The following is a 16,145-nucleotide window of genomic DNA, read 5'->3' on the forward strand; positions in this document are numbered from 1 at the left end:
TTAAGTCAGGATTCTGTGGGGTTTAGGGATGAAGGAATGGCAAGGGGAAGAATTGGAAGAAGACTCAAATAATTCATGGAGAGAAAATGACCCCAGAATGCTATGCCTTCTCAAGCCAGCAATCCAGGACTAGTTAGGCAGCCACGACTCTCAGGCATGGCTGAGAGTCCATCTCAGATAGACTTGACTTGACTTGTCTTAACTTTACTAACCTGGAGTTTGATAAAGGCAATATTTCATTCACTACTTCAGATTCAAGGATGTCACTAATTGTTGTTTCCTAAAAGTAAAGAAAGGATGAATGTGAAAAGTTATAGTGATAAATCATTAGCTATATGACCCTAGAAAAAATATGTATATAATAGATATAATACCTCCACATAGTAGAAACAATGAAAAACATAAAAGGGTATAGAATGAAAAGCTGGTTGCCCTCTTCACTCTCTATATAATCTATATCTATTGATAGACTATCTATATCTGTCTATCTAGTTTTACACGTGGTACTATACATACTATCTTCACCTTGCTTCTTTCTTTTGTTACATATATTTTGGAGATATTGCAGAAAATTTATTTTTAAAATAACAGCTTTGTTGAGAAGTAACTCACATACTATAAAGTTTTCTCTTTTAGTGGGTTCAATTCAGTGCTTTCTAATGTACTCACAGAGTTATGCAACCATCACCACTATCTAATTCCAGAACATTTTCATAAGCCCCCAAAAAAGCCCATACCCGGGAGCAGTCTACTCCCCATTTATTCCTCCCCCAAATCCTCTCAATCACTAATATACTTTCTGTCTTTATGGATTTCCTTATTCTGGATGTTTCATATAAATGGAATCATATAATATGTGGCCTTTTATGTCTGCCTGCTTTAAAATATTATCATGTTTTCAAGGTTCATTATGTTATAGTAAGAATTAATACTTCATGTCTTTTATGGCTGAATAATATTCCAATGTTTGGATAAAACACATTTTGTTTGTCCATTCATCAGGTGATGGAGAGTGGGTTGTTTTCACTTTTTAGTTATTATGAATAAGGCTGCTATGAATATTTATGTACAAGTTTCTGGTAGGACATAGATTCTTATTTCTCTTGGATATTGTGATGGTCAGAAAGTTTTTTAAAAGTTATATTTATACTATTGAATATTGACAAATTATAAGTGCATATACTTATGGGTACAAAGTGATGCTATGATATATGATATGAAATGATTGAATGGAGGTAATTAACGTATCCATCACCTCAAATACTTATTCTTCCTGTCTAACTGAAACGTTGCACCTTTGGCCATTGCCTCCCTACCCCTCAGTCTCTGGTAACCAGCATTTTGCTCTATGCTTACATGTGTTCAATTATTTTAGATTCCACATTTAAGTGAGAAGATGTGGTATTTGTTTTTCTGTGCCAGGCTTTTTTTCACTTAGCGTAATGTCCTCCAGGTTCACCAATGTTGTTGCAAATGACAGAATTTCCATCCTTTTTAAGGCTAAATAGTATCCTATTGTGTATATATACCACATTTTCACACACCATAGTGTATATCACATCCTGACTTCAAATCCTTTGGATGTAAATCCAGAAGTAAGATTGCTGGATCACATGGTAGTTCTATTTTCACTTTGTTGGGGAAACTCCACACAGTTTTCCATAATTGCTGTACTAATTTATATTCCAAACAACAGTGTACAGGGTTTCCCTTTTCTCCACAACCTTGCCAACACATTATCTTTCATATTTTTAGTTTGTTGAGATAGGGTGTTGCTCCGTCACCAAGGCTGGAGTGCAGTAGCGTGAACATAGCTCATTGCAGCCTTGACCTCCTGGGCTTAAGGAATCCTCCCACCTCAGCCTCCTGAGAAGCTACAACCACAGATGCACACCACTACACCCAACTAATTAAAACAAAAAAATTTTTTTTGTACATACAGGGTCTTGCTGTGTTGCCCAGGCTGGCCTAGAACTCCTGACTTCAAGCAATCTTCACACCTCAGCCTCCCAAACTGCTGGAATTACAGGGTTGGGCTACCCTTATCTTTCATCTTTTTGATAATAGATAATAGTCATTTTGACAGGTGTGAGGTGATATCTCATTGTGGTTTTAATGTGCATTTCCATAACGATTCATGATGTTGAGCTTTTTTTTTTTTTTTCATATATCTGTTGTCCATTTGTATGTCTTCTTTTGAGAAATCTCTATTCAGGCCCTTTGCCAACTTTTTAATTGGGTTATGTTCTTGCTAGTGAGTTGAGATCCTTATATATTTTGGGTAGTAATCCCTTATCAGATGTGTAGCTTACAGATATTTTCTCCCAATCCATAGGTTGCCTCTTCACTCTGTTAATTGTTTCTTTTGCTGTGCAGAAGCTTTTTAGTTTGATGTAATCCCATCGCATTTGTATATGTTTGTTTTTGTTCCCTGAACTTTTCGTGTCAAATTGAAAAAATCGTTGTCCAGATCAACATCATGTAGTTTTTCACTATGTGGTGTTCTTCTAGTAGTTTTACAATTTCAGGTCTTGTCTTTAAGTCTAATCCATTTGGAGTTGATTTTTTAATGTGGTGTTAGGTAAGGGTTCACTTTCATTCTTCTGCATGTGGATATCCAATTTTCTCAATACTGTTTTGTTGAAGGGACTGTCAATGTCATTCTCAATGTCATTTTCTCAATGTCATTCTCATCCTTTGTCAAAACATCAACTGACTGTAGGCCAGGGGTGGTGTCTGACACCTAAATCCCAGCATTTTGGGAGGCCAAGGCAGAAGCATTGCTTAAGTCCAGGAATTTGAGACCAACCTGGGCAACATGACAAGACCCCATTGCTACAAAAAATTTAAAAAATTAGCTGAGTGTGATGGTGTGCACCTATGGTTCCAGCTACGTGGAAGGCTGAGGTGGGAGGATTGCTTGAGCCCAGGAAGTTGAGGCTGCAGTGAGCTATGATTGCACCACTGCACTCCAGCCTGGGCAACAGAAAAAGAAAAATCAATGTGCTGTAAATGTTTGGGTTTGTTTTTAGGCTCTCTATGTGGTTCCATTTGGTCTGTGTGTCTCTTTTAATGCCAGTTCCATGTTGTTTTAATTACTGTAGTTCTGTTATATATATATGTATATATTTAGACAGGATCTTGTTCTGTTACCCAGGCCGGAGTGCAGTGGCACAATCATGGCTTACTGCAACCTCTACTACCTGGCTTCAAGCAATCCTCTTGCCTCAGCCTCCCAAGTAGCTGAGATTACTATGCCTGGCTAATTTTTTACTTTCTTGTAGAGATAGGGTTTTGCCATGTTGGTCTTGAACTCCTGGGCACAAGCTGATCTCAAACTCCTGGGCTCAAGCAATCTGCCCGCCTCAGCCTCCCAAAGTGCTGGGATTACAAGTATGAGCCACTGTACCCAACCTGTAATATAGTTTGAAATCAGGTAGTATGAGGCCTCCAGCTTTGTTCTTTCTGCTGAATATTGCCTTGGCTATTTGCGAGTTTTATAGTTCCACATGAATTTTAGGACTGTTTTTTCTATTTCTATGAAAAATGACATTGGAATTTTGATAGGTATTGCACTGAACCTATAGGTTGCTTTGGGTGGTATGGGCATTTTAGCAATATTAATTCTTTCAATTGATGAACACTAATATCTTTTCATTTATTGTGTTTTCTTCAATTTATTTCATCAAAGTTTTGTAGTTTTAAGTATACGGATCTTTCACCTCTTTGGTTAAATTTATTCCTAAGTAGTTTATTTCTTTTGTAGTTACTGTAAATTGTATTATTTTCTTGATTTCATTTTTGGATAATGTGTTGTTGGTGTATAGAAGCACTACTGATTTTGGTGTGTTGATTTTGTATCCTGCAACTTTACTGTATTTGCTTTGAGTTCTAACAGTTTTTAGGGGTTTCTATATATAAGATCATGTTGTCAACAAATAGACACAGTTTCACTGTTTCCTTTCCTATTTGGATGCCTTTTATTTCTTTCTCTTGCCTAATTGCTCTGGCAAAGATTTCCAGTACATATGAAATAAAAGTGGTAAGCGTAGGCATCCTTGTCTTGTTCCTGATCTTTGAGAAAAAGCTTCCAACTTTTCACCATTGAGTATAATGTTAGCTGTGGGCTTGTCATACATGGCCTTTATTGTATTGAGGTATATTTCTTCTAAACCTAATCTTTTGAGAGTTTTTATCATGAAAGGATTTGAATTTTGTCAAATGCTTTTTCTGTATGTAATATGATCATATGGTTTTTGTCCTTTATTATATTAATGTGGGGTATCATGCTTATTGATTTGCATATGTTGAGCCATCCTTGTATTCCTGGGCCAAATCTCACTTGATCATGGTGAATGATCTTTTTATATGCTTGCCTGGTTTTGGCATCTGAGTAATGCTGGCCTCATTTAATGAGTTTGTTAGTATTCCCTCCTCTTTATTTTTTTTGAAGAGTTTGAGTAAGATTGGTATTCATTCTTTAAATATTTGGTGGACTTCAGGAGTGAATCCAGTAGGTTCTGATCTCTTCTTTGATGGGAGACTTTTTATTATGGCTTTGATCTCATGATTCATTATTGGTTTGTTGAGGTTTTCTGTTTCTTCATGGTTCAATCTTAGTAGGTTGTATGTTTCTAGAAATTTATCCATTTCTTCTAGGTTTTCCTATTTGTTGGCATATGGTTATTCCTAATAGTCTCTAATGATTCTTTGTATTTCTGAGATCTCAGTTATTATTCTTTTTCATTTCTGATTTATTTATTTGGGTCTTCTCTCTTTTTTTTCTTAGTTAGTCCAGCTAAAGATGTGTTGATTTTGTTTATCTTAAAAAAAAAAAAAACCCAACTTTTTGTTTCATTGATTTTATGTATTGTTCTTTTAATCTCAATTTCATTTATTTCTGCTCTAATCTTTTTGTTTGTTTTCTTTTGAGACAGTCTTGCTGTGTCACCCAGGCTGGAGTGTAGTGGTGTGATCTCGGCTCACTGCAAACTCCACCTCCCAAGTTCAAGTGATTCTGCTGCCTCAGCCTCTCGAGTAGCTGGAATTACAGGTGCGTGCCACCACATCCAGCTAATTTTTTTGTAATTTTAGTAGAGACGGGATTTCACTGTGTTAGCCAGAATGGTCTCAATATCCTGGCCTCATGATCCGCCCACCTTGGCCTCCCAAAGTGCTGGGACTACAGGTGTGAGTCACTGCGCCCAGCCTGCTCTAATCTTTATTATTGCTTTCCTTGTATCAATTTTGGGTTTGGTTTGGTTTTGCTTTTCTCATTTCTTGAGGTGCATCTTTAGGTTGTTTATTTGAAGTCTTTCCACTTTTTCGATATAGGTGTTTATTGTTATAAACTTCCCTCTTAAGGTCAGGCATGATGGCTCAGGCCTGTAATCCCAGCACTTTGGGAGGCCGAGGCGGGTGGATCACCTGAGGTTGGGAGTTTGAGACCAGCCTGACCAACATAGAGAAACCCTGTCTCTACTAAAAATACAAAATTAGCCGGGCATGGTGGTGCATGCCCGTAATCTCAGCTACTCGGGAGGCTGAGGCAGGAGAATCGCTTGAACCCAGGAGGCGGAAGTTGCGGTGAGCTGAGATCGCACCATTGCACTCCAACCTGGGCAACAAGAGTGAAACTCTGTCTAAAACCAACCAACCAAGCAAACAAACAACAAAAACCTTCCCTCTTAATATTGCTTTTATCATATCCCATAGATTTTGTATTCCCATTTCCATTTGTTTCAAGATATTTAAAATTTTCCATCTTAATTTCTTAATTAACCCATTGGTCATTTGAGAGTATGTTGTTTTATTTCCATGTGCTTGTGTAGTTTCCAAGGTTTTTCCTGTTATTGTTTTCTAGTTTCATTTCATTGTGTTCAAAGAAGATACTTGACACAATTTCTGTTTTTTAAATTCGTACTTGTTTTGTGGTCTAAGATGTGGTCTATTCTGAAAAATGTTCTGAGTGCTGATGAAAAGAATGTGTATTCTGCAGCAGTGGGTATGTTCCATAAGTGTCAGTTAGACCTAGTAGGTCTAGTGTGTAGTTTAACTCCACTGTTTGTTGATTTGCTGTTAGGATGATCTGTCCATTATGGAGAGTTGGGTGTTAAAGTAACTAATACTAATACTGTATTGCAGTCTATCTCTCACTTTAGATCTATTAATATTAGCCTTATATATTTGGGAGCTCTGGTGTTGCATGCATAGATATTTATAATTGTTATATTCACTTGCTGAATTGGCCCTTTTATCATTATATAGGTTATTCTCCTTCTCGTTTTTAGTCTTTGACTTGTAGTCTATTTTATCTGATATGACTATAGCTATTCCTGCTCTTCTTTGGTTTCCAGTTGCATGGAATATCTTTTTCCACTCCTTTTCATTCTCTGTGTCTTTATAGGTGAGATGGGTTTCTTGAGTGCAGCATATAGTTGGGTTTTATTTCTTTATCCATTCAGCTACTTGGTGAATTTTATTTTTTTGTATTGATTTTATTTATTTATTTTTTTGAGATGGAGTCTCGCTCTGTCACCCAGACTGGAGTGCAGTGGCTCAGTCTTGGCTCACTGCAACCTCTGCCTCCCAGGTTCAAGTGATTCTCCTGCCTCAGCCTCCTGAGTAACTGGGATTACAGGCACATACCACCACGCCCAGCTAATTTTTTTGTATTTTTATTAGAGACAGGGTTTTACCATGTTGGCCAGGCTAGTCTCAAACTCCTGATCTCAGGTGATCCACCCACTTCAGCCTTCCAAAGTGGATTACAGGCATGAACCATCGCACCCAGCCAAATCTTTAATGCTAGAGCCCTGCCTCCTTTTTGGCTCTAGGTGGCACCTTAAGCTCAGGTTCACCTTGGCTCTAGTAAATGGTCAGAGCACTGCCTGTCCCAAATAGAGGAGGTCCCAAAGGGATTATCCTGGCAGTGAGGGAAGGCTGTCTAGGGGTTCATGCCCAGGAGACCTGGGGGACATAGCTCCTACAGCCACTCTTATGTCTTCTTTGGCTGAGTTACAGAGCAGAGTCCCACCTCCTCTGTTTCAGGGATATTTCAGGGATATGCCTGTCTTCAGCAGTATTTCTGCCTTCAGGAAGTTGTGGTACTACCCGTGGGTTAAGACAAGGACAGGTTTCTGGCTAGGAAACCCAAGAAAGTGGGGAATCTGTTTGACTACTTGAGTTTTACTTTTTCCAGCGTAGAAACCATAAGTTGAGAGATTTTCCAAACAGTGGGTGCCTGGCAGATTTGGGGGAAGGGCATTGTGGATGCAGAAGTTTGATTCTCCTACCATCTGCTCAGAGTGTTTCCACTTCTCGGTGGCCTTGGGAACTGACTCATCCTCGTGCTGGAGTTCTGCATTGTTGCTGGTGCAGACCTCAGTGCTGTATATTTCTTTCTGTTTCTTTGTTGCGGGGAGAGAAGCCAGCTTGCCTCTATGCCACCATTTTGGAACAGGAAACTCCTTAAGATTCTAAGTTTAAAAACAATTTTGGAGTTATTTATTCCAATAGGTATCAAGATGTTAGAAGTTAGTACCTTTGACACATATGGAATGTTGAGTTTGATGTGCTATAGTTCTGACCCATGTGATCCTTCTTATCTTGATTCAAGGGTAACAATATACATCTCAAAGCTATTGGTCCCAGACATACTCCATTAAGTCTTCTAACTCAGCACTTGTAATACTATAGGACTTATTTACAAATGTGTCTGTCCTTCTCTACTAGACCAAAGGCCTCTGAAAACAGGGACTATCTTTGTATTCTTAGGACCCAGGCCATTTCTTGGAATTGATAAGTATTTGCTGAATGAATAAGTAAAAGAATGAATGACTAGACAATTGAAAACAGTTGTAGCTCAAGGAAAGACATAAATTACTGGATATCAACACACACTACTTGGCAGTTCTACTTTTGACAAAATTGGAAAAAAAAAACCCAAAAACCCACTCATATAGCTTGGAAATAATCACCTCTCTGAGACCAAACAAGTCTTACAGCAAGACTGATCAACAAGCAGGATCTACTGTCCAGTATCTTGGGAAGAAACATCTAGTAGGTGATATAAACCAGAGAAGAAAGTAATCAGCCTCCATCTTGGTTTCAGAATATGATTCTGTTCATTGAAGTTCCTCTTGCTGACTTGCTTACCAGACAGACTATGGACCTGATCTGAACATGCATCTCTCTGTATTTGGCTACTTGTCTGCTTGAACTTTTGGAACATAATTGCTTTTCTTTCACTCAGATGCTCTCTTTAGGCTTGACTCTTTGCCATAGGAAACTCCATGTTACTTCGCTGAACCTCAGATTTGCTCATCTTTCATATGGGGCTAGAATCATACATGGCAAACAGGGCTGTTGAGAATGAGGCACATATGTTAAAACACTGAATATTTATTCATTCTCAAATATTTATGGAGTACCCGTCCATAGATACAGTAATATATGAGATACACTCCTTGCCCTCCAGGAACTCACTGCTGAGTTAATCAGATAGAGAAGAAAAAGGGCAATGACAATACAGTGTATTAAGGAAGAAGCTATGAGGCATATACAAATTTCTTGGAGATCACACAGGCGGAGATAGTTTACTAAAATCTCGCTGTTCAAGAGCAGTCTCAGGGTCTGCTATCCTGATGTGCAGCCAAGAGCCTCTTTGCCACAGCCTACCATGAGGCCAAGAGCCCAGCTACAGCTATATAAAGATGAAGGGAAAAGACAGCACAGCAGCAGTAGCAACCCGAACTTCACATTAAAGGCAGGCCCAATAGGAAGCACACATCTTACCTCTCCTCTGTGAATATGAATGCTCCTTATAATTCGCTCTAAGAAGCCAATCTGCTGTGTGAGACGAAGACTATTTTCCTGTAATTGCTTATTTTCTTTATCCATGTAAAGTACCCTAAGAATGGCATAAATCAGTGGCATGATTAGAAATTTCTGTATCATTACTAAAAACCCAAAACTACATCCCACTTCCCACTGGCTCTGGATCTTAGACCACTGTCCAGATTTTAGAAGCAAGTTTGACAGAATAATTCCCACCATATTCCAAGACCAAGTGTGATATTAATACTGAGTGTCAGCTTAATTGGATTGAGGGATACCAAGTATTATCCTGGGTGTGTCTGTGAGGGTGTCACCAAAAGAGATTAACATTTGAGTCAGTGGGCTGGGAAAGGCAGATTGACCCTTAATCTAATCAGCTTCCAGTGAATATAAAGAGGCAGAAAAACGTGAAAAAGAGAGACAGGCCTCGCCTCCCAGTTTACATCTTTCTCCCATGCTGGATGCCTCCTGCCCTCGAACACAGGACTCTGAGTTCTTCAGTTTAGGGACTCAGACTGGCTCTCCTTGCTCCTCAGCTTGCAGATAGCCTATTGTGGACCTTGTGATCATGTAAGTTAATACTTAATAAACTCCTCTTTATATATATATATATATATATACACACACACACACACACTCTCCTTTACATATATACATACATATATATACACACATATGGGAGTTTGTGTGTGTGTTTGTGTGTGTGTGTGTGTGTGTGTGTATATATATATATATATATCTCCTGTTCTGTCCCTCTAAGAGAACCCTAATACACCAAGTAAAAGTTAATAAGATTTTGGGCTGTACATGGTTATTAAATACATGTACAAGAGTATTAATTCTAGCCCTTGAAAAATTTAAGGAAGGATATGATCCCATTTAGGGATGGGAATGAAACAAGAGAGGCTCTGTATCCCTTCAAATATTGTAGCTACATAGCTTGTATCTGGTTCTGTTCTCATACTGATCTGCTTCTGATTTCTTGTGAAGTAGAAGTAGTAGTAGCAGTAGCAGCAACCATGTTTCAAGTACTTGCCATGTACTTTATGCAGTGTAACCTACCCACACCATAAGCACTTAAAACTTTTCATGTATTAGCTCATTTAATATGCATAGCAACCTGATGAAATATAAACTGTTGTGACAAATCTGAGCCTCAGTTTCCTTATCTGTAAAATGACAAAATACTCCTTGGAAGAAACTTACTCTAGGGAAAACATTCAAGTCCAATCCAGGTGATTGTGTCATCAGTAGGGCAAGGTAGAAAGATTATTCATGTTAATGCAAACGTAATGAGTTAATTGTGTTAGATTCTGACTGTCAGAAGCTATGACAGTTTGAGAAGAGCAGTGATTTATATGGGACATCTAAAAGGGAGATACAGAGAGTAAAAGATCATCAGAGATTCTCCAAGCCTGCCCAGAGATGTGTGCCCAAAGGAATGGACAAGAACATTCCAGTCTGCTTGGCAGTCCTCTCCCCAGACTATGGTGCTATGGTCTAGGGCCAGGCTGCTGAGGTCCACATGCTGCTCTGTCACTGATTGGGCTGGGTGAGTTCCCTCACCTCTCTAGACCTTGGCTTCCTATCTGTAAAATAAGGCTAATAGTGCCTCTCTCCTGGGATTGGTGTTAGGATTAAATGAATGAGAGAGCTAGCATATAGTAATTGCTCAGACAAATCTTAATGATTCCAATTATTATTGGTGACATTATTCGTTAACATCAACCCACTCTCTTTGATTATAATTAAAGTCTCCTATGAAAAAGAGAATGCTCAGGCTGGCCGAAATGTAACTTATTTTCTGCTTATAATATTTCTCATTAAAAATTAGTACACTGGTATCCTGTGGATTTCATGAATTTAAGTTACTTCTGTGAGCCTAATTCTCTCTTATTCTACCTTAATTCCATAGGTATTGAATAACAAAAATGTGGATCAACACACACAAAATGACAGGCCAGAATGCACACAGCCAAGTCCTCAGTGAGGCAATGACATTATGAAACAGCCTATCTAAATAGCCAACCAGCCTCCTCCATGATATTTTTCTCTTTGATTTAACAATTTCTGCCACTTGTATGATCTGCTGAAAACAGCAGACAGCAGAGCGAGAGTTATAGGGTAGGCTACAAACTCAAAGGACAGTCTCTAGAACCATCTCTTTGTTGAGGGAGAAACATCCTCTTGTGGAGTTTATTGGCTCCAGGCAGGATGGCACCTACCTGCTCTGGATGGAAGATATCGTCCATTTGTTGCTGTGGATCAACTGTTCTTGCTCTATGACTTGCTCCTGAAGTTTCTTTTTTTCTAGAAGCAGGGTATCATTTTGGGCAGTGATCTGGTCTTGCATTGCCTTCTCCTAGGGATTAGAAAGTCTCCTAATTACCACAGCGGGAGAATGATAAATTTAAGAGCATAAGCTTGTTCTAAATCTAGCAGACATTTTCCCTTATTTACTTTTTTTCTCCTGTCCCCTAGTCTGTTTCTACCTGTTTGCTGACATTGTCATTCATTGTAGCTAAATAGTTTTTCAGTTTTTGAGAGGTTATTTTATGTCATATATATATTTTATGTCATGTATTTTATATATATAATTATATATATATAATTTTTTATATATATATAATTTATATATATATATATATAATTTTTTTTTTTCTTTGAGATGGAGTCTCACTCTGTCACCCAGGCTGGAGTGCAGTGGTGCTATCTTGGCTCAATGCAAGTTCCACCTTCCGGGTTCATGCCATTCTCCTGCCTCAGCCTCCCAAGTAGCTGGGACTACAGGCGCCCGCCACCACGCTCGGCTAATTTTTTTGTATTTTTAGTAGAGACGGGATTTCACCATGTTAGCCAGGATGGTCTCCATCTCCTGACCTCATGATCTGCCCGCCTTGACCTCCCAAAGTGCTGGGATTACAGGCTTGAGCTACCACGCCCGGCCTATGTCATGTATTTTTTTTCTTCTTTTTCATGACCCTGAAAGTAGTGAGATCATGTTTTTTGTTTTGTTTTGACATGGAGTCTTGCTTTGTCACCCGGGCTGGAGTGCAGTGGCGCAATCTCGGCTCACTACAACCTCTGCCTCCCAGGTTCAGCCTCAGTTTCCTGAGTAGCTGGGATTACAGGCATCCACCACCATACCCAGCTAATTTTCATATTTTTAGTAGAGACAGGGTTTCGCCATGTTGGTCAGGCTGAGCTTGAACTTCTGACCACAAGTGATCTGCCTGCCTTGGCCTCCCAAAGGTTTGGGATTACAGGTGTGAGCCACTGTGTCTGACTGTGGTTTTTTGTTTGTTTGTTTGTTTTTATAGACAAGGTCTAGCTCTGTCATCCAGACTGGAGTGCAGTGGTACAATCATGGCTCACGGTAACCTCACACTCCTGGGCTCAAGTGATCATGTGCCCCAGTCTCCTGAGCAGCTAGGACTACAGGCATTAACCACCACAGCTGGCTAATTTTTAAATTTTTTGTAGAGTCAGATGCCGGGTGCCATGGCTCACACCTGTAATCCCAGCACTCTGGGAGGCTAAAGTGGGAGGATTGCTTGAGCCCAGGAGTTTGAGACCAGCCTGGTCAACATGGTGAGACCCCGTCTCCACACAAACACACGAAAGCCACATGTGGAGTTCAAGGCCGCAGTGAGCTACGATCGCACCACTGCATTCTAGCCTGGGTGACAGAATGAGACTCTATCTCAAAAAAAATTTTTTTAACATAAAAAATAAAATAGTAGAAACAGGGTCTTGCTCTGTTGCTCAGGCTGGTCTCAAACTCCTAGCCTCAAACTATCCTCCTGCTTCAGCCTCCCAAAGGACTGGGATTACAGGCATGAGACACTGTGCTCAACCTACATGTTTCTTTTAAATAAGATACTAATGTAGGTCATTCAGAAAAGACTGGTCATCTATTGTTATTATTAATTTTATAGAGTTTCACTCTTTCACCCAGGCTGGAGTGCAGTGGTGTAATCTCGGCTCACTGCAACCTCTGCCCCCTGGGTTCAAGCAATTCTCCTGCCTCAGCCTCCTGAGTAGCTGAGATTATAGGTGCCCACCACCATGCCCAGCTAATGTTTGTACTTTTAGTAAAAATGGGTTTTGCCATGTTGGCCAGGCTGGTCTCGAACTCCTGACCTCAGGTAATCCACCCACCTTGGCCTCCCAAAGTGCTAGAATTGCAGGCATGAGCCGCCACGCCTGGCCAGCCATCTATTGTTAAAGACCTATAGGATGTAGATTAGATGATGTTCTGGAAAAACTATTCCAGATTTTAAAGTCCATCTCAGAGACCCTGCAATATCTAATGGTAGTCTCCCCTGCTATAATTTAAAGACATTGAATGAATAATGTATTGGTAAGGATTGAGAATAGAAGCAATCATCTCACAGATAAATCCTAGACAGCTTTAACTGGATTAAAAAGTGTACTGCATGAGGAAGATGACTGACAGCTTGTCCCTGGGAAATACTGTATTTTTTAAAACAAACAAAAATTCCAGACACATGCTGTGATAATAAGATAAAACGGGAAAGTGTAGTTTGAGTGGTCACAGCAGAAATCTCAACTGACTCATTATGTGAAGAAAAAGCTGAAGGAATGAAGCCAAAAGAAGTGGCATTACTTTTTGGAGACGTAGAAAGCAAATCTGGCATTTTTATGCTCAGTGCTTTGGTCCTTGGGCCCTAAAATACATAAAATAAGAATTCCTAGGTTTGTACCACTGTGGCATTAAAAGCTCTAACATCAGTCTTCTCTAGGCTAAGTAGTTCTAATTTCGTTAACAATTTCTCAGGTGAACAATGAGCCCACCAATGAACATGCTTCTAAGAGATTTTTTTTTTTTTGAGACGAAGTTTCACTCTTGTCACCTAGGCTGGAGTGCAATGGTGCAATCTTGGCTCACTGCAACCTCCACCTCCCTGGTCCAAGCAATTCTCCTGCCTCAGCCTCCCAAGTAGCTGGGATTGCAGGCGTGAGCCAGTGCACCTGGCCCTTCTAAGAAATTATATACCAAAAGAAGGAAAATAACATCTACGAAAAATTTATATGTGCCAAGTACCACTTTAGAAATGTTATGTTTTAATATTCACAGAAGCCTGGTGTATGTAAGGAAGGGATTATTTCCCTCATTTTACAGACGAGGAGAGTGACACACAGAGACTTGTACAAGCTTACAGGCAGGGCTATAATTTGAATGCAAGTCTATTTAACGCCAAAGCCCACAGTACCCTTCAACGGCAGTGAGCAAAAGATCTAATTATTCTCTCAGCCTCTGCTTATTTGGGAGCTCCAGCATATTTTATGAAGACCCATGGTTCTTTGGGTAGGTGCATTAGTTTCCTAGGGCTGCCATAACATTTTCTCATAGTTCTGAGTGATAGAAATCTGAAATTACATTGTTGTCAGGGTTAATTACTCATGGGGGCTCCAAGAGAGATCGTGTTGCATGCCTTTCTCCTAGCTTCTTGTGGTTGCCAGCAACCCTTGCTATTTCTTGGCTTGTAGCTGTATCATTCCAGGCTCTGATTTCATCATCATGAGGCATTCTTCCCCTGTCTGTGCCTGTCTGTTTTCCCCTCTTCCTATAAGGACAGCAATCATCTTAGATTTATGATTCACCCTAATCCAGGATAATCTCATCTTAACTAAGTATATCTGCAAAGACCCTATTTCTATATAAGGTCACATTCTGAGGTTCTAGGACATGAATTTGAGGGGACACTATTCAACCCAGTATAGTCAGGAAGAAAGCGAGCATGCCTGTTGAAAGGAGAAGACTGTTTTTCCGGCCTAGAAGCAAAATACAAAAGTATGAAAAAGAACTGATGGCCGGGCGCGGTGGCTCAAGCCTGTAATCCCAGCACTTTGGGAGGCCGAGACGGGTGGATCACGAGGTCAGGAGATCGAGACCATCCTGGCTAACACGGTGAAACCCCGTCTCTACTAAAAATACAAAAAACTAGCCGGGCGAGGTGGCGGGCGCCTGTAGTCCCAGCTACTCGGAGGCTGAGGCAGGAGAATGGCGTGAACCCGGAGGCGGAGCTTGCAGTGAGCTGAGATCCGGCCACTGCACTCCAGCCCGGGCGACAGAGCAAGACTCCGTCTCAAAAAAAAAAAAAAAAAAAAAAAAGAACTGATAATACAGAAATAGGCTGATGATATGTCTGATGGATGCATGAACTAGGGTTGCTACTTTTTTTTTCCTTTCTTTCTCTTCCTCTTTATTTATTTATTTATTTATTTTCTTGAGACGGAGTTTTGCTCTTGTCCCCCAGACTAGACTGCAATGACATGATCTCGGCTCACTGCAACCTCCACCTCTTGGGTTCAAGAGATTCTCCTGCCTCAGCTTCCTAAGTAGCTAGAATTACACCATGCCTGGCTAATTTTTTTTGTATTTTCAGTAGAGATAGGGTTTCACCATGTTGGCCAGGCTGGTCTCAAACTCCTGACTTCAGGTGATCCGCTCACCTTGGCCTGGGATTACAGGTGCAAGCCACCGTGCCCAGCCTCTTCTTCTTCTTCTTCTTCTTTTTTTTTTTTTTTTTTTTTGCCCATGGGTACTACTAAAATGGATTGCTACTTTTTCTTATACACTTCCCATAGTCTTTTCCTAGTTCTAAGCTGGATCTCAGTCTCTGAAAGTTTGATAAATTAATGGCAAAAAAGGAGGACTGCAAACATCCAACTTATTTTTCTTCTTTCACTATAGTTTAGAGTATCAAGAGGATTTTTTATTTTTGTTAGAGACAGAGCCTCTCTATGTTGCCCAGCTGGACTGCAGTGGCTATTTATTTATTTATTTATTTATTTTTTTTTTTTTTTTTTTTTTTTTTTTTGAGACGGAGTCTTGCTCTGCCGCCCAGGCTGGAGTGCAGTGGCCGGCTCTCAGCTCACTGCAGGCTCCGCCTCCCGGGTTCACGCCATTCTCCTGTCTCAGCCTCCCGAGTAGCTGGGACTACAGGCGCCCGCCTCATCGCCCGGCTAGTTTTTTGTATTTTTTTTTTTTTTCAGTAGAGACGAGGTTTCACCGTATTAGCCAGGATGGTCTCGATCTCCTGACCTCGTGATCCGCCCGTCTCGGCCTCCCAAAGTGCTGGGATTACAGGCTTGAGCCACCGCGCCCGGCCTGCAGTGGCTATTTATAAGCACAATTATAGCTCACTGTAATCTTGAACTCCTGGCCTCAAGCAATCCTCCCGCCTTGGCCTCCCAAAGTGTTGGAATTACAGGCATGGACCATTGCATCCAGCCAATTTTTTAAAACTAAGAATGCAGTATTTGTGACCCACCTGTTA

At 40.2% G+C, this 16,145-nt stretch overlaps 1 protein-coding gene and 1 long non-coding RNA gene across 5 annotated transcripts in view; one reads left to right on the forward strand and one right to left on the reverse strand.

The window, feature by feature from the left end:
- Positions 1-16,145, forward strand: part of LOC117092768 — a 126,388-nt gene that overhangs the window by 24,901 nt on the left and 85,342 nt on the right. The gene's annotated exons all lie outside the window — the stretch shown is intronic.
- Positions 1-16,145, reverse strand: part of CCDC30 (coiled-coil domain containing 30) — a 153,390-nt gene that overhangs the window by 539 nt on the left and 136,706 nt on the right. For all 4 annotated transcript variants that reach the window (XM_033226837.1, XM_033226835.1, XM_033226834.1 and 1 more), the window contains 4 exons: positions 11,064-11,200; positions 8,797-8,911; positions 7,296-7,478; positions 213-280 (listed from right to left, as the gene is read on the reverse strand). In XM_033226837.1, the coding sequence (XP_033082728.1) occupies positions 213-280; positions 7,296-7,478; positions 8,797-8,911; positions 11,064-11,200 (503 nt within the window). The remainder of the gene's footprint in view (positions 1-212; positions 281-7,295; positions 7,479-8,796; positions 8,912-11,063; positions 11,201-16,145) is intronic.

This window comes from Trachypithecus francoisi, unplaced genomic scaffold, assembly GCF_009764315.1.
Source record: "Trachypithecus francoisi isolate TF-2019V2 unplaced genomic scaffold, Tfra_2.0 Lachesis_group12, whole genome shotgun sequence".
Lineage (NCBI taxonomy): Eukaryota > Metazoa > Chordata > Mammalia > Primates > Cercopithecidae > Trachypithecus > Trachypithecus francoisi.